The sequence below is a fragment of the Dromaius novaehollandiae genome, chromosome W (assembly GCF_036370855.1).
Source record: "Dromaius novaehollandiae isolate bDroNov1 chromosome W, bDroNov1.hap1, whole genome shotgun sequence".
Classification (NCBI taxonomy): Eukaryota; Metazoa; Chordata; class Aves; order Casuariiformes; family Dromaiidae; genus Dromaius; species Dromaius novaehollandiae.
In genome coordinates this window covers 41,487,459-41,514,427 of record NC_088130.1, presented here as the reverse complement: position 1 = coordinate 41,514,427, position 26,969 = coordinate 41,487,459, and the positions used below count along the sequence as shown (strand labels likewise).

At 36.4% G+C, this 26,969-nt stretch overlaps 1 protein-coding gene across 3 annotated transcripts in view; it reads right to left on the bottom strand.

The window, feature by feature from the left end:
- LOC112983671 (single-stranded DNA-binding protein 2) overlaps window positions 1–26,969 on the bottom strand; it is a 193,678-nt gene that overhangs the window by 112,981 nt on the left and 53,728 nt on the right. For all 3 annotated transcript variants that reach the window (XM_064499882.1, XM_064499884.1, XM_064499883.1), the window contains exon 4: window positions 26,868–26,952. In XM_064499882.1, the coding sequence (XP_064355952.1) occupies window positions 26,868–26,952 (85 nt within the window). The remainder of the gene's footprint in view (window positions 1–26,867; window positions 26,953–26,969) is intronic.

Genomic DNA, 26,969 nt, shown 5'->3' with positions numbered 1-26,969 from the left:
AAATATTAGATATGCAATGATACTTTGTGTTTTTTATTCTGTATGCTGTTTGACAAATATATGTTCTTTAAGAAATAGAGCAATGTTGAGACTTAAAAGTCAGATCATTTGTCATTAAAAGGAAATCAGTCACACACGTGCACACGCACACAGAAAAGACATGGATTTTGAAAACTGTAAACCATTCTATCACTGGCAGTGCCAGCGCTGTATTCACTGGGGACTTCATAAATCTGCATGTAATACAGGTAACCCAGAAGGGCTGTGAATCACCAGTTATCCAACACAGGTGTACCTCCCCAAGTAGTAACTATCATAAAAGAAACAACCATATGACTTCTCCCATATTTTCTAATTTTAAAGCTCTACTTTATGCTCATAAAATTGGTCTTGTGAAACTACACACTGCATTTAATCTACATTTGCATATCTATGTTAGCTAATCATTTTGATATCCCAATCTCTCTGCAGTAAAATACTGATAAATACCAGCTTTTAAAAATTTATACACAAATGTAGAGAAGATTTTATTTGTGTCCTATAGTCAGGTTAACTGCTTCCTTATGAAACACGTGAAAAATACACGTCAGTCCTATCACTGTTGTAGAACAGTAATTAGAAGAATATCTAGAACTTTATTTCTCCAGTGTAGCAAAAAAGTAAAACTTCAAGAGTTTTGTTATTGCTCAGGTAGATTTTGCCTTGGCAAAGGAGAGTGGAACATACTAGGAATGAACATAGTAATAGGATGGAAAATATCTCATCAGAAATACATTGATAAGAACATGAAATTACTTAAGATCTAGCATTTAATTTATTCAATGACTCATAAAATATAGTTTCTTCTGCACATTTATCTTAGGCTGCTCATATGCACTCTCGGACTACCGTTAGGAACCTTTCACTTGACTACTTAGTTCTGACATGACAAACCTTACGCTGTGCATATGGTTGGCTGTTCATAATGGACCAAAAGGAACATCCTGCTCTCTGTTCACACACCCTTACTGATGTGCCCATGATCCACTTCTAAAGTTGATTGGAAAGCACAAAACCTGTCATTTATTTTAGCTTTATTCTTTAGAAAAAACAGTTATTTTTTCACTGCTTCACAGCTTTAAAAAAGAAGTCAGAAAGCTCAACTGCATCTAATAGTTTGTAGCTCTCCAACAGAACATATAGAAACTGCACACAACAGTTTTGCTTGGGATTCTCTTCCCAGCCTCAACAGCCCACGCTCAGCACGAGTTACAGCTGAATGATCTTCTAAATACCAAGGTACCTTTGACTTCCAGGACACAGAACTGACTGCAACAGATTGACTAGTGCAACTGTGTACAGGAAATAACAAGAGAAAAAAAGGAGGAAAAAAACCCATGTTCAAGTCTCTCTTCTTGAAGTACCACTTTTCTTGAGATCTCTGGGTAGCATAAAATTACCATTAAAGAGGATATGGAAATTGCCACTTCAACTTAGTAATACTTCTCAGGCATAACTATCTGCTAGTTGAAACTCTGGGAGAGAATTTACATTCAGATTATATCATTGTTAACTGAAAAGGCTAAAGTTACCTTCAAATGATGATTTGTTTTGATCATATAGAAGTTTGGATTTTGCTATTATTATTGTGGTGCTATTCTACTCAGATGAGCTCTTCCAAATCTGCATAGAGAGGGATAAAGTATTTTTTCATGCTGCTGAGTGGAAAATATTTTCTCATTTGTTTATTCTTTTTTTCCTGTACTGTACATGAGGATGAATATGCAGGGTATTAAAATAACTCAATCATTGTTTCAAAAAACAAACACACACACCCTAGGGGAATAATCCTTCCTGATATTCTTCCTTAGATCTATCCAGATCCAATTCTGAAAACTCTTTTTCTCCTGCTGATGAGGGAAGAAGAGATACACACACTCTTGCTTTTTTATGTTTTAGGGATTTTTATTTTTCTTTGATCTTTGGGCTTGCTTCAGGAAGAGCTTCAACTATAAATTAAAAAAAAATACTCTTTTCCAGCTTCTCCTTTCTAATAGGGATTATGTCTTGTTATCAACATCCTTGCTGGAAGACAAGGACAAATCAAACTAAACTTAAGTTGTGTGGCATTTTGTAATATGACACAGCGGGGTTTGGGACACACTGAAGTTTAGTTTGGAGGGAGACAACATAGGTTGACTGGGGGGTTGTTTGTGTTCCCAAGAGATTAGAGAATCTGCTTGTTTCCTCTGTGTGGAATTGGTATAGAAGTGGCAGGCAAAGCCTCAGAGGGGAGAGAGGAGAAAGACAGTTCTTTCCTCCAGAGTAAGACCGACTGAACGGCTTTTTAAGCAGGGCATTTGAAACTGCAAAGAACGAATTGAAAGAAGACAGTTGAATTTAAACGCAATAAATTTCAGAAAGACAACTAATATGTTTAATAATAATCTTGGTATTCTCTAATTGCAATATTAAGGATAACTAACAAGGTTTTCTCTGAGAAGTCTGAAAATATTTAACATCTTATTAAGAAAGGAAGACTAAAGAGCAAATCATCAACAGAATTTACTCTAAAATTTCAAAACAATTTTGCTATCATATATGAACCACATACCATACTATTGCAGTAAATTGGTAAAGAGTTTCCTAACACAAACAGCATATTGAATAACAGCTAAAATTGCTCAAATTCAAGTTATGACAGTACCCATAAAATCACCTCCATTTGGTTTGTATCATTCTTTCAAATCTCTCTCCATAGCAGCCTCAATTCTGTCCCTATAATTTATACTTCTACTTTTTACCTAATTTTCAAATCTATAATTCACACAATTAAAGACACTACGGATAACACATCTACTTCTGAAGATTAGTTATTTGAGAATTCATTATTTTTCTAAATAATATATTAATATAATGGGGTATGCCTTTGACCACATTAATTTATTTTGAACCAACTTACTGGTACAGTGAGCTATACTTCCATCTTCTATTGATCATCTTTACTCATCAAGCTTCATTTATTCTCTAGTCTAAGGAGTTACAATACTAAACAGGAAAAATCTCTCTCTCAACATCTACTACCTATGACATTGTCATTTTCAAGACCTGAATACATGCAAGTAACATAGCTATGTATATCTGGAGAAGTACATATTTTTCATGCATAAATGGAAAAGAATTCATACTCTTCTGGTTTAAATATAAAGAGAGCTTCATTATCTATAAACACAGACAAAAGTTTTGGCCTCACTATTATTGCTTGACCCTCCCCAAACAATCATCAATTTTTACTTGATCAGTTTTTCTCTGTTTTTTATACATCTCTCTAACCACCATCTGACATATTTTATGTTTAGGGAAAGAGTTTGGGGCAGATAATAGCTCAGAAGTGTAAAATAAATAAAACAGATTTTTGCCTACACATATGTACAGATATTATAGGATAGCCTTGAGGCTGCTAATATTTCTGGCAACAAGGTCTGACCTCACTTGGCCTGTAATCAGTAGATATCAAGATATACATATGTGGGCAAGTCATCTTGCATCTACTAACAAGTGCTGAACTTGATTCTGGTATCAAATTTCTCATAGGTAATTCCATTTATCTCAGCTTGCATAGGAAAGAGGAAAATTGCATTCAAGAAATTAAACCAGATACACACACACACACACAAAAAAGTCTTTGCCAACTTATGGGTATGAAGGACAGAGAACAAAAGGAGCATTTTTGTAAACTTTTCTATTATGTCGAGCTCAGTCAATGAGAATGGCAAAATGAGGGAGGGACACTTTGCTATTTACTCTATGTTGGGATACAATATATCCTGAACCTCTTTAAGTCTTGTCCCTCTCCACACTTTCTTTTATTAAAGAGTGTGTCTGACAGTAGAGAATTGTAAGATATCTGTATAAAGCATAACTTAGGGGGCCAAAACCGCAGCAACTGAGAAGCTAATGTGGAATAGAGGTTACTTTAAACTAGACGTCTGGAAAGAGAGTTTGTCATATCAAGTCCTCCTCAAGTTAAGACTACCACTTTTTTTGCCACAATAAAGACCAAACAAGACATATTCTTCCTACATGTTATTCTTGCCCACTACCTTATTGCCTCTCCAGTGCCCAAGCATGATTATCTCCAAAAGAGGTCCAAAATTGGTCTTCCAAAGATAAAGCAAAACTAATTACAGGATTAAATATATACTGTTAGTACTAGTTCTCTGGTAACTGTAACACCTATGACTTCTAATCATGGATTCGGACTCCACTGTACAAAGCTCTATTTTCAGCACAGGCCCCCCCCCCCCCCCCCAACAACTTAGATTCCAAGTATCAGGTAAGAGCAAACGGATACAGAGAACCAGCAAGTCTCAAGGAAACAACGAGACAACGTTGGCCACAACCCAGGCAGTGGGCAGTACCAAAGCAGCAGCTCATTTCCCAGATTTGTATAGGTCTCACACTGAAGCAAAGTTTTAGGGATGAATCTGACAGATGGTGATAATGTACGTCTGAGGACGTTCAGAGAGCTCCTCTTCAACACAAGGGTAAAGCTCTAGAGTGCTTCTTTGAAAACCTATGCTGGGATGTTGGAAAACAGAATAATGGCAGGTGATGATGAACTTTTGATGAATAAGAGATAACAGAAGAGTATGATCTATGAAGGGGCTTGGAAAGAAAGAAAGATCTGACAGCCAGTAGTGTGAAGCACAGAAAGTGAGCAACAAGTTAGAAAAAGAATCTTTGCAGAAATATTATGGATGAATAGTGGAATAGCAAAATAGAATTTTTCAAGGCAGAGAAAAGCCAAATTCAATAACTAAGGTATTGGTTAAGCACATAGACAACAGTTTTAGCTCTAGGAGCTAAAGAAATAAAAAACATATATATGATAGATATAGATATATATAAAAACATATATATGAGATATATATATGATAATTAGAAAATGCATGCACGTCTCAAAACATAGCTGGTTATGTTAAGAAAAATAAGACAACTATGATACCCAATTTACAAACCTGAGGGCCAAGCAGAAAGCACATTGCTCCATGCAAGCAAAGAAGGAGATGGCAGAGAGAGACAGAAGATATTCCAAGACATCATTTTAGTCAAAGTGAGATTGAAAAGGTAGGAGAGGCAGGCTATGATTTTAATTTGGAAAGAAAAGTTTGAAATAAATAAGCATATTTCATAAATATAAAGATAGCAGCTGAATTTGTGCTTGGAACTGAAGAATATATGGAGAGAAAAAAGGGCAGAAAACTGGTAGAAAGGAGAAAGAGGTGCCAAGAAGCTGAGGAAAAGCCATGATAGGAAACACTGTAATAATTTCTAGAAACACAGGAGGCGAATGAGGGGTGCATACAGCCTGGGGAAGTATGGCACTGGAGCTGGGACAGGGGGACGGCAGACCAGAATGGGACAAGAGTTCCACTTCATTTTCAGGTAACAGGTGGGACCTGAATTGGGAAAGGTCTCTGCTCCCTGTGGAGGAGAGGGACACTCCACATGTGAACAGCGCACTCAGCCAGGTGAGAGAAGAAAAGCTGGTGGGAGACTGTGTAGCCAAAGGAAAATGGAGTCAAGACCTTTGTCTTGTTTTTAAAGATGAGAAGGACTGGGGAAAAAATTGTTCTTTAAAGTTAAATGTCAGATGGGAATGGAGATTAAGAACAAGGGAAAGGGAAAGATATATAAAGAAAGCAAGAGATGAGAGAGGCTGAAACCTTGGAGCAAGTGCAAGGATTATTGAAGGAGAGCTATAACCCCTTCCTGAATCTGTGACAGAATGAGAAGAAAACGGAACAAGAAAAGGTGGAAGGAAAGGCAAGCCAGGGAAGGAGAAAGGTCACACTATACGTTTTTTTTTTTTAACAAGTCAGTGAGATCTCACATGAACAGAGAAGTCAGGAGGAGTCAGACCTGAGCAGTGATTCAAAAGTGGGGAAGAGACGACTGAGATTGCAACTAATGGAATCCGATTATGTCCGAGTAAAAAGCTGTTCAGCTATGAAGATGGCAGAGCTGAAAAAGGGGAGATAAATCTGTAGCAAAAGGAAGTCGGGCTGGTCACAGGATTTCCGCTAGAGATACTGTGCTACATGAGAGCAGGAAGCGGATGCTGGGAGACAGCCAGGAGTTGGTAGGAGAAAAAGGGGAGAATCTAGTTCACCTAAAAGCTCTGCTCAAACACATGGTTAGAACAGGACAAACTCAGAAGTCAGAACAAACAGAGGTCAGGACCTGCAGTGTTTGCTCCTGCAGAACAGAATTTGCAGGGGCTGTACAAAATCCTCAGAGGTTATTTGACAGGTTTAGTCTCGCTCTCACACTGAAAAACATGGAAATGATTGGTGAGCATGCAGAAAACTGAAAAGTTAATTACCTTAAAATATTAATTATCTCCAGAAAATCTCCCTTTGACTTGGGGAATCCCAGCTGCCCAATGGCATAGAGTGTATGTGTGCAGAACCAGTGGTTTATGAGATGCTATCGAATGCCTAAGTTACAGGTCCCTTGACCTAAGAGTAGTTTTGATCCAGTACTCATTATAACAAGTTCTCAGTACGAGTAGTGATTTTCAATGTTCAGTTTTTCATACCAGCATGTCAACATTCAAGTAGATCCTGCTCACATCGATCACATAGGTGAAGGCTTAAAATATATGTCTACTTCTTCACTCATTATTAAGAGGAGTAGTATAACATGAACTCTGCAACACGTAATTGTTTTTAACACAAGTATTACTGCTGAAAAATATATGCATGACATTATTTCACCAATTATGCCTTGAAATTAGACACAGCTCCATTTTGAGACCTACAGATTATAATGCCAGCATTCATCAGATATATTTACATACCTGTGTTTATACATCTTGCAAATCTAACACCAATTTCACCGTAGTGCAATCCAGCAGTCAGCCCTATCTTAAAAAAACAAAAAAGTTTCTAAAGAACTACCCCAAAGATTTCTTGTTTCAGCAGTCATCTGCTGTACCTTGAAAATTCAAGTTTATGTGTAGCAATGCTAATTTTTTCAAGAAGGATACATATTATTATTATTCATTCTGTGGAAAAGATTATCTTAGAGCTTCATCAATTGTATTAGGAGCCTAAACTTCATTCTTTTCTGAAACCTCCCAACCGTCAAAAAAACTTGCAGTGGATCTATCTCCGAATCCTCATTATATTGGTATGAAATTAGCAGAGATGCAAATTAAGACCAAATCCTGACAATTTAAGCCTCTATTTACCTTCTAATCCTCCTGAAATTCCACGAATTTTGCCAGAATATATAAAGTCAGATTCTTCTGGAGAGCAAATGATTTTTAATTTATTACGTGTTAGATTTCATATTATGAACACAGTTTCAGGAATAGATACATATAGAGAACAATTTACCAAGCAAAAGGGGGTTTTGTGCTGAACACTAGATGAAAGCTTGGTTCCAGAACTCAATACAGAAATAATGCAGCATCGAACTATAATTCAGTGTTTTGCTTTGTATCTAAAAAAAATGTGCCATAGAGATGGAGTGTGTGTTAACTGCCTATCTTCAGAAATAAAAGAAAGAAAAAAAACACTGAAAGAACTTAAATACAGAAAAAAAATATCAACTCTTTAAACAGCAGATACAACTTTCTGGATTTCATGGTGAATTGATTAGTTTTTAGCTGGATGTTTAATTAAAAAACTACTACAAAGTTCACAGATAAAAACAAGCTATGAAAAATATGGTTTTATTTAATCTATACCTCACATAGAAATGAGAAGAAAAACACTTCCCATAGTCTGACACTCAATATAGGGCCCATTTCTAAATTTCTTCCATTCCATAACAAAGGTTTAACTAAGGCAGCTGCTGTAATACAAAAGCCCCTCGACAATATTAAACTGCAAACTGCTGAGCAACTAGAACAAAGAATATTGACAACAGTGTTTAGGTCCCAAAAGAGTACATTTAGAAACCAAGTAACTGGAAATGAGACTTGAACCAATTCTATGGTTCATCAAACATATGCAATAATATGTTGATTCTAGTGGAGTTACAGGCAATGAATCTGAATGCCTGTCAGGTCAGAATTAAAAATTAAAGCAGAGGTCTTGGCGTGTCAGGAATTGAAGCTGTTTTCTGAAACAGTCAGTAATGCTAGAAGGGGTTCAGAGGGAAGGCATAACACATCACAAGGTCTCTCATGTGAAGAAATATGCAGGGTTGCATCTTTGCCTATAGCAGTTGTAAACCAAAAGGGAATGTTAAAGAAGTTCTAATTAAAAAAAAGGGGGAAAAAAAAAAAAAAGCATAATCATTTAGCAGTGGGGATGTACCAGAAAAATGGCCACAGTGGGTTGAGAAAAGGAAGAAAAGAAAATCTGCATATTTCATCAAGGCCGATCTCCAGTTTTGAGATGGACATTTGAGATTGCTAAGGAGAGCAGTATTTCAGTTTTGTTTTTATCATTTTTTAATACAGGATACTAAATACCTGTACAGAAACTGAAAATATAATTTTAAAAACAAAATCAAGAGCTCAAGGGATTTATACTGTTGTGCACAGCCCCAAGAGCACAGATTCAACTTGAGTAATGTTAGTTGTGCCTGCAAGCTGGTATCATCTGGCTGATTGATACTACAGAGTTTATGAAAAAAGGGTTGGTTACACCACTCAATAGTACGATGAGGTGTTTGCCCACACACGCAGAAAAACTGTCATGAAGTATGAATTGATTTGAAGTATGCACTTTAATATAGTTTCAGAAAGGTCAAAATTAAGACACAGTTTAAATGGAAATGAACAGAGACATCTAATGCTGTTAAATACACAAAAAAATACAGTTAAAAGAAGATTCTGTGCCTTGGCTAATTTAGTAGGTACACACACAAGAAAAATGCTCAGGGTGGTTACCCAGTCTTTATATTCCCAAGCATTATTTAAAACACCTTTTTCATTGGAATAATGCACAGATGAAACCATTATGCTTCAGTATTTCACTAGAATCAAAAAAACCCCTTCAAGTAACTTGTGCTTAGTTAAATCAAAACTTCTAGTTTAATTCTTGAGATCTTGTATAAATTTTAAGTGCTAGGATTTTTCACAGTAATATTAACAGTAAGCAAGTGTAATTTTGTTTTAATCATCACTTTCTATTTAATTTTAAAGCTAATCAGATCTAGAATGAAAAATACTTATTGGATGGTTATAGAGCCTTCTTTTTGTGTTCCTGCACTATACATTTGAAAGGGTATTTCAGAGAAAATGCATCTTTTAAAGGAAAAAGGACCTGAAGTAGGACTGCTGGGCTAAAGGTTGGAACTACTTCTGTACTAACACACTTGAAATCTTTTGCCCAGTGCATCATTCTCCTCAACACTTTTTAAAAGTGAAAATGTATTTGAATGTTTACATTGATGCAATTTATCATACAGTTTTTTTCCTGATAACAGACTAATACAATGAATGAAAAGGTAAACCAAGCTAAAGTGAGTGGTTAATGGAAAACTCTGCTAATGGACTTTCCAATAATACACATCTGCGTGGAGCAGAAGGTCAGAAGCTTACAGATCCTGGGTTATTGAAAAGGGCATCTTTTGCAAACCTAAAGGTAAGAGGTGTTTGTGATTTCCAGCACCTTCTGCTACATGATCCATAAAGCAACAACAAAAAAAAACTTCTTTAGAAATGATGTTTGATTGATTTCCCAAAAAGAAGCAAGATGTCAGAGTGACAGTAGTTGTCAAGGGAAGACTAGAAGCTACACTCAGTTACAGTGTGCAAGTCTAGCAGTCAAAGAATTCCCCTGCTAAGGAAAGGTTCAGGGGCTAAGTAACGAGGCCATGTGCTCACTAATTCACACCAGGAAAGGAAACCCTAGATAATGAAACACCTCCAGGTTTACATTAATAGATAATACCCAAAGAAACAATTTAGTATGTGATATTTAAATGGTATATTGCAGAAGTTATCTTCTTGAGGTTTTTTATTTTAATGACCTCGCAAAGGAGACACTTCCAAAAGCCACATGTTGAAAAAGGTAAACAGAGAAATTTGATACACCATAAATAATTGCAACCCTTCGAATCTCTCTTCTTTTTCTTCATTCAGATCTCCTGATGTCAAACTAACTCATTCCCTAGCTACGTTCTAGATGGCTCTGCTCAGTGATCTATAGCCAGTCAGTTAAGCACTCATTCTCAAAAGCTATTCATAGTGAGATTCTGCCAAAGTTGTTCTAAAAAATTATAAACATATAGAATATTTAAAAATCAGAACATCAAGTTTAGACATTCAACAATTAACTTATTCCATTTTACTCTTGCAATTCATACAGTACCGATTAAATAGTATGGGAACATATACTCTTACAGAGCAGCCAAATGCCTATTTGACTTCCAGCGAAGCAATGGTATTTTGTCCCTTGGGGTAGCAGAATTTGCACTGAATACAACCAGATAAATCAACTGTTACCACTGGGCCTCAAAAAAAAAACCCAAACAGACAATAAAATCAGGCTTAGAAATCTGAGGAATAAATGAAGGAGACTCAAAGATGCAAGAATGTTGATAAAAAAACAGAAATACACTCCTAGCAAAGACATGCTGTTTGAGAATGGGAACAGACGAAGAAGAAAAGCAGCTACACGTTAGAAAGTGAGCACACCCTCTGGTTGGATGGAGAAATCAGGTGAAAGATAAAGGATCCTTAGTGCACAGAATGCTCCAGGATTAAAGGAACTAAGGAAGGAGAATGAAAGCTGTTTATTTTTGTCTATATCTATATATTTCCTGCACCAGTTAAAAGCTTGTTATTTTCTGAAACCTATTCAGAGTCCATACATCAAGCATCCCTGAAGAGATGAACTGTAAACCAGAAAAAAACCTGTGCTTCTGACAGTGAGAATATAAAGTGTCAGTACAGGTCGTAAGAGCAAAAGGCACCTGGACTACAAGGTCTCATGTCTATAAAAGAGTAGTAGATTACACTCTTTTGGCCAAGGAAAGAGTTAGAGCTCACCTCAAAGAAAGTTTAAGGATTGACAGATTCAATGTCATGGGAAATAAAAATAACAACGAGTTTGGAGAATTATACCAGGACTGTGGAACTGCATGATGGTTTAAAAGTTCACATAAGGTGTGTTCTCCATCCTACAAAAAATTGAGGCATTTTACAATTTTGCAGCTTCAATAGCTGCATAGTTTGCTTATTCAGCAAAAACACGTGACTATAGAAATGACTATTAAAAAAGCAATATTCACTTGACAGAATTCTTTTTCCGGAAGAACACATAATATACACGTTTAGGTAATGGTTGTGTGTAATTGTGTACAATAAGCACAGAAATAATAATTCAATTTCTGATGTTATCAAGGCAGTATCTCAACAGCGGCAACATTTGTCAGGCCCTGTTTAATAAAGTTAGAACACTTTTTCCGACACGGCTTCTAGTCACTACTAAATATGAAAGCCAATACATAAATGCTTTACAATCTATTTCTTGAAATATTTCCTTTGATCTTACTCTAAAATTCTGAAAACTGTGCGTAATCTAAAAATGAAACAGAACAGGTATTCAAATGGTTATGTTTTACTAAAAATTTTTAAACCAGAACATTCCTGACAGAACCAGGGTATACCAAGTCTTTTATGTAACCAGTTTACCAAATCCCTTCAGTTAATCTAGTATTACCCCTGTATCAAGAAATGTTTGTTTAAAAAACCCTATATTATTACTGAAACATGTATAAACTGAGCCATAGTAAACCCAAGATTTACACGAATAAGTAACCAAGTTCCTATATGTGCACTCAGCCTCTTAAACAGGAAGACCAATTTACTACAGACTGAGTACCTCTGGAATTCATCTGACTTCAATAAAAAGCTGCTGCATACTCAGAGATTTTTTTTGGGGAAAAAAAAAAGTCTACCTATATTTGCATGAACTTTGGAGCCAATCTTTAGGCGCCCATAGCTGAAGTTTAATTCATCGTGTCAGAATCACCAGGGCCCAAATTACTAGCTCCTTCAGCTCCTGCTAGCTTTAAATATATTTTTAAAGCAGACAGTCTTGAACACATTGTAGATAACAAAAACAGAGGTTTTAACAATCATTCAAATCTAGGCTTGATGGTAATAATCTTAATAATGTTAATTGGGGCATGCCCATTTAACATTATTAACAAATCATCCTCTGCTCTTTCTGCCAGCCCTGGTTTTGAACCAGTGGGGAACTGAGTTACACAAAAATCCTACTCTCCAAGAACTAGAGAGCAAGAATCTTGTTAATATCAATCCCCTGCTGTTTCACAAGAACAGAATAGCAAGGACAGTTAAGGTGCACTGCAATAGTGTCATTCAGTGGGTTTTTTTTTTTTTTTTTTTTGAGATTGATTTATTTTGCATTTTGAGTAGCTGACAAATTGAAAAGAAATAACAAAATTGATATATCAAGATGGCAATTTTTCTCTTCCATATATTATTTTGAAGTCTCCGGCCTGCCTGGTTGTAAATACACCAGTTGTTAGGGTTGTCTAATCTTGCAGAAATGTGAACTAGCCTAGACTGTCATTGAAGAACCCTTTAGAGACTCCTGTAGAGTCAGAGAGGGTCTTGTATCACGACGTGAGGGCTACATCCAGCAGAATTTGCATGCTTAACATTGGATTTAAACAGGACCTAGCTTTTCAATAAAACGTAACTTCTAGAAATACCCATCCCTGCTATCACCTAACTTCAGAGATGTCTAATTGCTATCGTGCCTCCCCCGCCCACACACACCTTTTTTAAACCAAATTCCTGGTTATTTAACCTTCCTCCTTCTTTCCAAAAGTACCATTTTTTTACAGGCTTTGCAGTTCAGTCCTGGGGCTGCCCTTTCTCTCACTACAGCTCCACAAGTCGGACATTGCCAGTGGACCTCCTTCAGACAAATGGACACTCGTTCTCAAGACGGAGCTTTAAGGAAAGTGTGGTGGTGACCACTGTTTTCTCAAACTATTGCTGGTGACGTTACACACATCCCCTCCCCTTTAAAAAGAACAAAATCAAACCACCAGTTAGAGGCACAGCAATCACCGAAGAAGTGAAACATGCACGCTCAGAAACTCTTAAACCTGGGACTGTCAAACCCACATCTCCCACTTCCAAGACTGCCCTGACTTGTAAAACTTTAATTCTAGCCCCTTGCCTGTAAGCATGGTGACACACTCTTCAACCACATAAGTGTGCATTTTCTTGTGGGACCCTTGCTGCACGGGATGGACTGGACTGCACATTCCTCTAACAGAAATTTTGTAACACCTACGGGTGGTAAGGGAGAGGCATACTGAGTATGAGGACAATTTTTACAAATAAAGTATTTAGCATATCTACAAAACAATGACCCCAGCCTCTAATAATGCTTCCAGTATGTAGAAATGTCATATTGTCATAGATTATTTTGGCCACAGCGGCTAAGTTACCTAAACTATTTTCTTTCTCCCCCAACACAACATAACGGTTCCACCAAAAGGAAGAACAGTTGCGTTTTATCTATCTATCTATCTAGATCTCTATAAGTCTTTTGAGAACTGCTTTTGCTAAAAATTACCAGGAGAAAATAATTCAGCCTAAAGCAGACACCTTGAATAGACAATTTCAGCTGGAACTTCTGAAGTTTAACAAAACTGAAAGCAACTAAAATAGACTTTAGCAAGAACCTTAACCTATAGATTCCACTTCATAAATTACACATATTATAAGAAAATGGAAAGTTACATTTATATTTGTTGGTGTGCTTCTTTTAATGGTAATAAGAAGATGTATATTTATTAATTATAAAGGTACTGTAATTACCTGTATGGGATGAGACAACACCTAATAACAGGGCAAAGTGTAAAAAATATAGTAAAGCCCTCTTTTGAAATCACTCTTTTTGCTACTCCTTTAATACTAGTTTCTTATGGTAATTTGGATTTCAAGAAACTGAATATAAAGAGTGCAAATTTTACCAGGGAAGTTTCTTTTTTCAACACCTAATCATTTTCCATCTTTCACTCAGGTCTTGTTTTCTAAGCAATCAAGCAGGCTAAGAAAGGTATTTTTAAAAAATAATAAAAGCTGAGTTCCTCAAACAGCTTAAGGAACATGATTTAAGGAACAGAGATGTCAGCAAAACCCTCCACATATTACAGAGCTGCAACAAGACTTTACAATACCAATTTTCTTCCAGGAAGATTCTACAAATTATCAGGAAAGAAAGTAAGGATACAAAGGAGCTTCCTTTTTCCTATTAAGAGAAAAGTGAAATGGCAATTTTCCTGTGTGTCCCTCTGTTGGAAAGGCACGGGATTAAATCTCAAACCTGAGCGAACAAGAAGAGGCTTTGTTTCAAAGTCTGGACTGAATATTCATGAAGGTATAGAGAATACACAACTTTAACTATCTAAGAATTAACAGTATTCAGTCAGCAACGGGAAGCTGTCCAGATCCAAGAGAACTGCACAGCCGAGCATCGAGAAAGGCCACTGACAACGGGAATACAGAAACCTGAAATGCTGACTGATCAGTAACTTCCTTTCTAATGCTAAAGGAAGAAGTTTCCCAGAAGACGGCCAAAGGAAGCCTTTCTTTCCAGCATCAAGGAAGATTCCACAAACCCTCCAGGGATGGCCATCACACAGAGAGAAAGAACAGTTGGTAGGAGACTGTTTATTTTTAATTTTGTTTATCTTTCAAGGGAGGAGGGCAGTTACTGGAAATGCTAAATTAAACTGTCTAACTAGCAGAAAGTAAACTATTCTAAATGAGTGAAAGCCAAGAGAGCAGCTGTATCTGACTTCGGAATAGTAGGAACTATACTCTTGTGATCCATCATTCCCCAACCCACCACATGACCTCCATATAACAACGGGGGAAAAGCAACTGAAGCAAGAAATATAAAGCAGTTGGCAATAGGATTCAGAAAATACTGTGTTGGTGTACACAGAATGGAAGACTGTAAAACGATAAAAATAGTGGGAAATAAACAAAATGTAATAAATGAACTATTGGGACTGAGTAAAATCCTTCTGCAAAGTTACAACAGAGTTCTCCGGGGGACCCCTCCTCCACAGAGTTTTGTCCTTCTTATAAACAGAAATTTAGAGTCTTTCTTCACAACAGAGGGAATCAGAAAAAGGTCCTTTTGCAAATGAATATTCAGAAAAAAACAGAGTAAGTAACTAAAGAGCTGGTCTGGAGAAATAACTAAAAATATGGAGAAATAACTAAAATCAGACAGTAAATAAAAATGCTTTAATTACTTTCATACTGTTTCATATGATCCTGATACTGCAGACATACCCGGGAGCTTAACGAGAGTATTCACACTCACAATGCTACTCAACTCAAATTGCTTGCCAGCTCAGGGCCAAAGACCCTCATCCCACCATCAGATCTGCACGGGCAGATTGCAACATCTGTGTTGATCTGTTATAAAGTCAATGAGGTCATGCTCCACAGGGATTCTAGTGTCTGCCTTTACAAATCTCACTGCAAATCTTATTTATGTAGAATTGATTTACATGGTGTAACATGATACTCCACTACACGCACATATGCTACCTGTATACTTTTTCCCCCTCTCTTAAAATGGAAACTTACCTCAACTATTTTATGGTTAAGAACTTTGTACATTTCATAGGCTAAAATTCAGCTTTGTAATTCATTTATGGAAAGCGAATTCCAAAGCAGAATTGGAAAATGTTTTCAAGATTCTCTATCGTTCAAAACATAATATTTATCATATATCTTATAATGAGTTTTGTCTTCTTATGTCAGAGCGTTCCTCTTTTGGTGTGAATTATGCACAGTACTACTTTCTTGGCAGGATAAATTAGCCTCTGATGGGTTACAGGCTGCTGCATCTGAGTTTTGTTATTGGTTTCCTTGCTAACTGGCATAAATCTACCTTGTATACTTTACTCTGACAGCACTACAGAGTTGCCCATTTAAGTTAAGGAGGGGCCACATTTAAACTGCCTAGAATGAGAAGGAGCAAAGCAGAGTTCACCTTAAGTCAGACTTAATCTTCATTCTTGATTATGCCACAGTCTTCATTTTGCTCTAAGTGCACATGTATGCATGTATGTTTTTTTCTGCTATATGTGGAAATGAAATGCTTTATTTGTATGCATTAAAGTTTTACATATTTTCAACAGCTAAGTTAAAAAAAGTACATTCCTTGGAATGATATTAATGTGGGGATTAAAATAACCAAGATTTCAAAAGCCCGTTTTGAAAACAGATATCCTAATATGGAGATCTGCACCACATTTCTTCTGAAGTAAAACAGAACCTGTGTAAACTCAAGTATCCATGTTAGCACAATTACTTGTAATATTAGGGCATTAATTTGGTAGAAAAATGAAACAGACTATTATCTGTTCCCTGTGACTTGTGTTATATAATGTGCATTTCATATTTAGTGTAATGTTTGGATGTGACAGTGCTAGTCAGCCATGGATATCCATGTTCCCTCAGGAGGCTTGCCTGCCTTTCCTCCTCATTACTTCATTTTTCACCACCTCTCATAAGACATTTGTTGTTCAGCTGTTCTTATTAAGAGCTGTATGTCTCCCACAATTTGTGATCTTCAGGATTCATCTTTCATCATATTAGAGAGCAGATGGATATTATAAGTCTTTGGTTTTTCCAGGCATGTGTTAAGCAAGTCTGAAATGAGTCACTTAGAGGTATTAACAGAGCAGTCGAGCTTATTGCAAAATCTGTTTGGCATATTGTTCAGGAATAAGACTCTCACTTTCACTTTTACTTTTTATGAAGCTAAAGAAGAACATATTTAAGCAAAGTGCCTCGAATATAGCCAAATACTGTTGTCAGGAAAACAAAAATTCTTTACATCGAAGTAGTACTGGCTTGTACTTTATTACTCTAGTAGACAGGAATATATCCCTACATATAGACACACACATGGATGCACACACCTAGGCAGAGTTCTCACAGTAACTGCTTGTAATCATCTAACAGAGAAATTTCACTAGCTAAACTGGAACTTCTTAATGAAAACATTTAACAGAAGGCAACCTACATCTTTATACTCATTTAGAATAATAAACTGGAAATGAAACGCTGATAGGGAAAATAAAACACCAGAAGAAAGAATACCAAGCGGGGCCAAGACCCGTGTGTGCGTGCTGGGGGCGGGGGAAGGCACAGGAAGTGAGTTATTGCAAGGTTTTCATCCAACATTTGCTCTCTATTGATCAAATGTTTGTTCAGTCCTTTATTGATGTAAAGCATTATGTACAATCAATGTTAAATATTAATGTCAGAAGGTCTTTAACCCCAAATTCAGACCATTTGTTAGCCAATTTAATATTGCCAATGTTACCAAGCTACAGCTTAACCTCCTTTAATAACTTCCTAGAGCACTGTAAAAACATACTGTTCACGCGACACAATGAATAGGAAGAGATCCTTATGTGAACGGCGGTAATTATAATGTTTTTAAACACAGTTACTAAACCAAAATTTTAGAAATAGGCCATTTCTTAATGCACACTGTTTAAACTCAGGGTAACATATATATGCTCATTCTTAAAAGCAAAACAAATTAAAAACAAGCCAAATTTCTACAACTTCTGAGGGAATACCTAAAACTAAGCAGTTCTTACTTTCATGCTTTAAATGAGTAAAATGTGTACTATGAAATCTATGTATACAAAGAACTTCAATTGTAAAACAAAAAATATGCTCTCTTTGTTGAAACCTTGATTAAAAAGGCTTCGAGTTCACTTCAAATCATTAAGTCCAAATTTTAAATTACAATACAAGCTTTGCTGTAGTAGCATAAATACTCCATTATAGCATATTAAAACCAAAAATTGAAATTTGAATAAACACAGCTCTATTCCAAACATGCCAGGAGTTAGTTGCTTGAAATTTTCAAGTAAGATACATTCAACAACATAGCTCTGAAAAACAGTTAAAGCCACCTTCCAAACAATAACATGTCATAACTTTAGAGCAGAGTTACCTTGGATTTATTTTAATTATGAAGCAAGCATCAGGCTTCAGAACACAGAAGAACAAACTCATGAGGAAATCTATTGCTAGCAAAAGATTCTAATAATTTAAGAGTGTGTCTATCAACATGTAGAAAAAATATATTTTACAACCCTATTTTACCCATATATTCTAGAGACTAAATACTCTGGAAGGTTGCGAAGCAGCCTGAGCATTATAGCCACTTCCCCCAATCTTCTGACTTCTGCTTTATCCGGTACTCTCCACCTTAGCTCTTAGACCTATCGCTCCCTTCTCCCATAGCCTGTTGAATGCTTACACACACACCTCTCTACCTCCAAGCAAAAGAAAACAAAAAGCTTCCTCTTTTTGTCCTACCTGTTTTGTAAATTTGGCATGGTTTTAAATACATATACAGTGTATATGAATCTTTTTAATATTGTTATGAACATATACTATTTTTTCTACAGAACATTCCATGAAAGTCTCTCCTTGTTAGAAAGGCTGTTATCTCCTATCGTTCTCGATGAAAATGAAGCATAAAACATTCTTAGAAAAGAGGCACTTTTTCAACATGTCCACTGCCTCCCTTTGGGAACAATGAAAGAGCAGCTAAACTGCCCTTAGGGGAGACGGCGGTTGCTCATACTGTCAAGATTTAACCATTTTACTTCTAAATTCTGAGAAAATTAGATCTGCACTTAAAAGATAAGTGTTGAAATTCTGGGGAGCATATATTCTATTTTTCTACCTGCAACAAATAGTTTAGTCCTCATATTAAAAGCACAGTGTAAACTGACCTATGAAACTATCTCTATAAAGAGAAAAACTTACGTGGACAGTGTACATTTCTTTATCAAAGCTTACAATTAACATTCGTGACACGGGGCACCTGAAATCTAAGTCTTTATAATATCCTACCATTTACGGGAGGGAATGATGAAGGCAGGCAGGGGCAGAAAGGACACATCTTTCTACAGGGAAATGTGAGAAGGAGAATTCTTGGGGAGTGTCTTAATATGAAACAAAAGGATAATAAATGTGTGTTTTCCTGCAAAAGGGGTCCCTACAGTCGAAGGAAAGTATCAGTTTCTCAACTTGGCCAATTTCTGAGGAGCAAACAAAACAGTTTCATAGATCTTGCAAATAACACTACAACATCGTTTTGTGCTACTTGAGATATATCCATAAATGTGTGGACCAAATCCTGATACAAGTCAGTGCAGCTTTACTGCAGTAAGGGATGCTTGCTTTGAGTGAGGGCTGGAGCATGCCTTTCAGTTACTCCATTCCAAACAACTGCACTAACGAACATACACTATGTTAATAAAATTAAGCAGCTGAAGAGACTGGAAATGTTAAGCTTGCCTGTGCACGATTCTGCCAATCATACAAGAAGAGTCTCAAACTGTGACTACTACGCTGCCCTCTCCACACCGTCCCAGCCCCCTCGCCCCCTTCTCTGAGGACACTCACCTCCTCTCACATAGTGATCCTGGGCAACTTACAGCTGCAAGGAAGACACAGAATTCCAAATGTTTATCACATTTCACAAAACAGTTTACTAACTGGAGATTTGTTGCTCGCCTTCTAATACTGAAGCTCATTCATACAAAATACCACTCAGGCACTGACAATAGCATTTCTTTACCTTTGAGCCTTACAGATTTTTGTTTGTGCATGTAGTAAACCAAAGACACATCACCTAGTAAGACAGGCTACTTAAAGTATTCTATATTGAATATGATTTCTTAATTGTTCATTTTATTTTTCTAACGGACCAGGGCAGTCTTTAACCATATGGATTTATATAATGTGTTCCAAAATGAAATTTCAGAGTAAATGCCAGGCTTCCTTCATCTCCTTCCAGCTTTCATATCTAAGAATGTATTGTACTATAAATATATCTAAGCACTGGGAAGTGAGATATACCTCTGTGGAATAAGATAGCAGGAAAGAAAGGCTTTTCATTCATACTTAAAAATGAACACTTTATACAAAAAAAAGTGAAGTACACTATTTTAACAGTGACTATATGGAAAGAGATGCTTTTCATTAAGAGGTCAGTATAGATTATGTAAAGAATATTACGACAACTTAAAAAAAAGGTATATTCCAGCTTAAGAAATCACCTATTCTCTAGGTGGACAAGGGCAGGATCTACATAGTTTGACTTTAATTCAAGACAATTGTATGTCTCAAGAACATACTCAATACAGATACAGTGATGACCAGTAAACATGTAAATGCCCTTACGCAAGTTCTGCAGAACTACCATAGGGGATTATCGAATAACTTAGAACCAAGGCATATGTTTTGGTAGAACAGTCCTTAAGCATTACTGGACAAAGTAGGCCAACTGCAAAATAGGCAGGGCATTGCACATACTCCATAGTAGTCAAAAGAAATCACACCTAACCGCAGAACTGTGTTTGGGATTCTCAGCTTTTAATTAGAGCCCGTGGGAACATGGAGAACCTCAAAAATGCAAACAGAGAATAAAGGAATGGAGAGAGGTTCCCCTGAGTTTGCAGGAAGGCTAACCAACAGCTCATAGAGTTGCGAACTGATCTTTTCATCTCAGTCATGGATCTATACATTTCAGGATTCTATGGTGACTGAATTTGGCATTCTCCTAATGAATGACACAATGACAATGAACTCAGCATTTTGTAGATTCTCTCTGACTTATTCTCTCTCTGCCTGTACTACTCTTGCTCTCCAGCCTTTTTTTTTTTTTTTTTTTTTTTTTTTTAATAAAAACAGAAGGAGTAAATGTGCATTCTCCATCCTCTGTTCCTCAGAACTAGACAGGTGGAAGCCTGACCTACAATCCAATTTTCAGCAAGAAACCAGGGAGGACCCAGAAATGCAAGCTGCCTAGCTAGGCAGCCCGCAGAAGACCACAGTAGCAAGAGCTAGTGAAATCAAGAAAATGAACAGCCTAAGCTAGCTATGAATTTCTCCCTGATACACATGAGAGGCACAGAAGGAGATTCTGTGATGGACTGTCTGGAAAGCATTACAACAGCTGTTAATCATGGAGTTAGACCACTTGGAGACACAAGAAAAAAAAAAATCCATTCTCAAAATTTATCATGGAATAGAATAACATTTCCTGGGTTTTAGGTCAACAAAAATGTCACCTAAAAGACAATTCTGTGTGGGTTTCAGTGGTAAAAAAGGTAGTTTCATGAAAACAGAATAAAGCAGTCCTCATTGCAGAATACAGTCTCACTGTGCTGTGGCACAAAGGGCTTGAGATTTATGGTCATTTGCAACACACATTCACTGATTAATCAGAGAACATTTTCTCCTAGACCTTTCATAGTAATCTTCAGTCTTCAAAAAGATGTAAAAATCTTCACAGGCCCTCAAATTCTCTGTACCACTAATGACCAACGATTGTCTTTGGGGCATTTACGGCAAGGAAGTGCCCCTTCGTTCTATTGAAGGAACCTGGACACAAAGAAGAAGGAAAAAAGTGTTTGGGGTTTTTTTCCATAAAATATAGGAATAAATCCAGACACCCAAATTGTTTTTGAATATGAAATAGTAACATAAAGAGATTGATCAGTCATCTCAAATGCCCAAGCACTATGCCCAGTAACTCTAGAGAAGTTTGATTTATATCACTAAGATCTTCAAAAGGAATAATCTGTATGGAACTCATTATAGCATAGTCTTTAATATAGCCTACAGCCTTCAAGTATAGCTAAACTCCCTGTCATTTAGCTTACTATTAAAAAATGCTAACAAATCAGGTGGAAATGTGATACTAGTTTATGAGACTGTACAGTCTCTGGGGCAGTGAATGTGTCTTCTTCTTATCCTTTAAATTACTTGGCATTCTTTTGGGAGCCATGAAACTAAATAAGAGACCCTTACTCATACCAAAAGTGATCTTTCAAAGAGCTGTGGAGAAGACACTAATAAAACCTAACCTGGAAAATAATCAGGATTTTACAATAGCTACTTGTGAGAAATAACAGATCCCTCTTTACATCAACACCATGCTGAAGAACTTCCATTCTAATATGGGAGGGAGGCACAAGAAATTCTGGACTGTAAAAAGATTTTAACCATTATATAAAGATACCAAGTTGCAAGAAAGAACTTTTCAGGTACCAGCCTTCCAAACCCAGAGTCCTGAGATCCAAATGAATGGTCAACTTGTGGAATAGGAGAATGGCCACTTATGGCAGTCAGAAACTCATTGGCAGGGATGGGTCTAAAAACCAACAGTCTCCTCTGAGGAATCTCAAGATTTACATTTTATTTTCCCTTTTGACCCAGTAAGTTTCAAATTCAGTTTGTAAACAAATGGAAAGGAGAAGGGAGCAATATTCGTGTTGGAACTTGCTTCTTTCAGGAAAACAACTCAGTTGAAAACGAAGAGAGACAAGACCTTAACTGGAGAGATGAAGAGGTCTCCTTAGGACACCAAAGAAAGGAAAACCCATTCTACAGCAAAGACTAAACTTTGCCTCAGAGCGTCCCTATAAATGATTACTTTTTTCACAAGATTTCCAAAGCACATAGAGATTTTCCTCTGGCAAAAGTAATAGGTACCTAGAAAAGAAACATGGGGAGTTTTCTGCTTCAAATAAGCTATTCTTACTGAAATATATGCAATATTAATAGGCTAGGTGAGCCAGTTTTCTTTCCCAAGTTACCTGAAACATAAACAAGGTATTTCTAACTCTAATTCTAAAATGCTTACGTTAAAGTTCAAGGGCAGAACCTACTTCTCCGATGCAGCATATGTACTTTCAAGACATAATTTCTCTTTTCAAGCCTGAAATATATTTATGTAAATGTAACTAATGAGTTCAGAACCTAGTTCACTCAGAAAAACATTTCCAACTGCAAAACTCAATAGAAAATAAAACTAGAATCCCTTTTAGATAATATGGATGTAGTGTAAACACTTATACTCAGTATGAATATACATTATCTTCTTTTTAAAGCCAGAATAGGCCTCTGCTTTCCTATTTATTTGATCTCTACTAAGATGAACGTTGTTAGTATTGCAGGCAGTTACAGCCTCCACCTTGAGAGTCACTTCATGTTCCTGCTGTCAGCCATGAAAGATTTTTCTCCTCTCACCAGCTTGATAAAATCAAAAGTTGTATTAGTACAATCCAAAGACAAGGAAATAGTACTTCCAAGCACTTTCTTTGTGGAACAGGGATGCTACTGTATAGAGAAATATGTATATATATGCATATAACTGAAAATATAAATAATGGTTATCTAAAGGAGTTTTGTTTTTACTGTTCTTACACAAAGTCATGAACAGATTTAGTGGCATAAACTGACAGGCACACACAGGCAAGACTTAGTTTGCATTAGGCAGAGCTGATGTTAAAGAAAACTTAATATGCACTGTTTTTTGAGAAAACACTATACATAGATACTAAGAAGGATTCTCCTAGTCTTTCCCCCCCACCAAGTACACTGCAGATGTATCAAGTCCAGCTGCAGTTATTTAGCTGTATTCAACAACAAGCAAAGCACATGTTGAAATTTTATGACAAATTAAATAATGAAATAAATCTCATCAATCAAAAAATGTTTTCCAAAGAATAATTAAAAAAAAGAATTTACACGGCATAATTTTTTCCTACTGCAGTTAAGATACTGTGAGACTTAACATAGAAAAGTAATCAACTCTTTCTCTATCTAATCATTTTATGAGTCAACCTGTGTGCATTTCAGACTGACTAGCAACTTAGTTGTCTGAGGCAGCAGTTCTTCAGAAATCATTAAATCATGCCCAGGTTATCCCCTCCTCCATCAAACATTTTTAAACCTTTCTTTTTCTTACAGAAGCAAAGACAGAAAAGATACTGGGTCAGCTAATTCAGCCTACTTAGTGTTAAACATGGCTTGTCTGGTGTAAGAACTAGGGACCACTCATACATTCACCATAAATAATTTTCTTAGGTCAGAGAACACATACTTAAAAAAAAAAATCTGAATTGCTAGTATGAAATAATAAACAGGCCTTCTGTACTTTTCCTACTTGATAATTACAGTTTTTAAATATGTCAGTACAACTACAAATGCTCTATTACTTGATCTGCAATCTACCAGCAGTGCTTTGATATTATCAAACCCCTCAACCTGACTTAGAAGCTAGACTTTGGTGACTGGCAGTAGGATGGTCTTCACTGATGATGGAATTTTGACCTCTCTGGAGCCAATGTCAAAACTCTACATGGATCAGGATTTCACAAAGCATTTAATAAATGTTTATGTTCAACTACTATGAAATATGCTTGACTGTATTATATAACTACTTGTCCTGTGCTTTAATATGAATGTAAAATACACTCGTATTAAATAAACATAACATTTCAAAAGCACACACTTTTCACGATGCAGATTATTTTGCTAAGCAAAAACCACATGACAGTAAGCAACAGCATCAGATATCAGACAAGTTTATTTCATCTGTGACAAAAACTATGCAACAGCTAGTTTTTCTTGTCACCTCAAAAGATTAATAAAGTGTAGGTTATAGAAATATTCGGCAAATGTTTTTATAAAATAAACCAAATTATATTAAAATAAACATTCATCCTCCCTTATGCAGACTGATGTACATACAGAAGCATATCATGACCTCATTTATTCTTCATCAAACAAGACACTCTATAGTAATTTAAACACTCACACAAGCACACAGTTGTATCACACACAGAAGTCATTGGAGTATTTTCTCAGTTTTTTTGAATTATGTCAATACATAGCAGACTGAATTGAGCAGTAAGACCATGCAATAAACCAAGAGTTGTAGAAGTCATAAACACTTTAAAAGTGACACTAAGACAACATTTTTTTTATTAAACATAATTTTGATTCAGCTGCTCGAATTCTTAGTATACCTCAAAATTCACATTCAATAGTGATCTAACTGATCAATGAAACTCTGGTGAGTTTAAAGGAGTGTGGAATTCATCTCTTCTTCGATTTCCAAGTACTTCTGTCATTTAAAATTTCCTCTCATTGATAATTTCATTCCACAATGATTTCACAACAACTTTTACAGGTTTCATAAGTTTTTGCCTTTTGTGATACACATTACATTGTGAGGGAACAATACTCTGCTGAATTCAACTGTCATACTGTGCATTTTGATCTCCACAAATTTATTTCCCTGCAGTCATTCCCTACTGTGAAACTATTCCTCCTTCACGGAGGAACTGAACCTTGCTCTTAAAACAAGCATTCAAAACAACAGCAAAGCTATTGAAATACTGTATTTTTTCCACAAGTGTATATTTAAAGCAGAAAAGGGATAAAAGACTGCAGAAATCTTACTTGCAATACGTTGGTTTTGATTTGAGGAACGCACTTTACCAAGTTGGTTGACCTTAATACTTCTGTGGATGGAAAACTTCCTCATATTTTTTTTTCCAATCTTCCCCTCTCTCACATATTTTTTCATTGATTATGACAACTAAGTGATCAATGTAGCATGGACACTCCTGTGCAAAGTTATCCAAGCTCCTCCACCAGTCAGCCTCAAAATCTAACTAATAAGGACAGGGTACTAAAGTGTCATTGGCCTGTAAGTACAATATGCTGAATAGTTCTAACTGTGTTGATAGTGCATTTGTAAAACAGTCTCTGTTAACTACAAATAAGGCAAGATCACATAGGTCACATACTACAGGATGCTGAGCAGTCATCAGATTACGACAATTTGGGTAAATAACCTGAAATCAAATACGTTATGGAACATGAACACTTAGCTGTTTCATCAAGGCTTTTCCAAATTTGTGTTTGTAAGACATTGTGGAATGGCAGTCTGATTTTCCTGTTATGTGTAGAAATACTTTTCTGTAATAACTATAAAATATTTGTAAGACAGACCTGGAAAATACTCAAGGAAAGAGGTTTCAGATTATCATGGACTAAAGTTATATTCTCCCTTTATATTATATGAATGGCTGAAAGGAGTGAAAAACCCAGCTCAGTCAGCCTTCTGCAGATTTCGTCAGTAGAAAGAAAATCACCAGATGGAAAAAAGCTGGAATAGTAAATATATCCCAAATTCCATTCCAACTCTGGAATGCAAATCCCAAGTTCTGAAGTTCTCCATTTACATTATGGTAGTGGAGAAAAAGGAATTGAGTATTGCAGTGTTGTGGTCCCTAGTTTCTAGAGCACTTCTTTGGACCTTGCAGGCAAGGCACCACCAAATTCCCTGCTGTGCTTTGAACTGAGACTCAATGGGGTCAAAACTGGCATAATACTTCTGTCCCTTTCCCTTGATTTCTGCTGTTCTCTTGAACCAGATGATTTTACGTTTAACTTGTTCCACGAGTGTTTTTATTACCATGACAAAAAATACTTATTTCAAGGTACAAAAATATCTGAAGAACAATCACATATTAAGGCAGTATGGTCCTGCCAGAAGCCATGGGATCAGTTCTACTGAACTGCTTTTTCTTTAGCATTGACAGGGAATAGTTATTCAGACAACACATATCTGTGTCTCCATCTCGCCTGGGCCTTTGCAACTGAGGCCAAGCTGATGTGTCCATGAGGGAGAGAGGGTATAATGTTTTGTTCTGTATAAATATGTGGGTAGCACTCTGAAGCTCTACCAAGTGCTAGTAAAGCTTCAAAATATGACTTGCGATATACATTCAAAACATGACCTGTGATATGGGTTCCAGGAGTTTCCTGTATGGCACTGAGTAATCAGAGGATTAGACAGTCCTAATTCTAAGGCACCCTGGAAGCAATGAGAGTACTTACATACAACAGACTCCTGTGTTTTTGAGTCACTGTCCCACAGAAATACTTCTCTATCATATTCATACATACAATTTATTAAAACATGGTAAAGATATACAAAACTTACATAGTCATGAAAGGCTTTTGCTTCACTTGAATGCTCACATGTTTCTCGTCTTTCTGGAGCTGCACAGTAGAGATCCCAAAATACACTGCAAGTTAAGAAGTT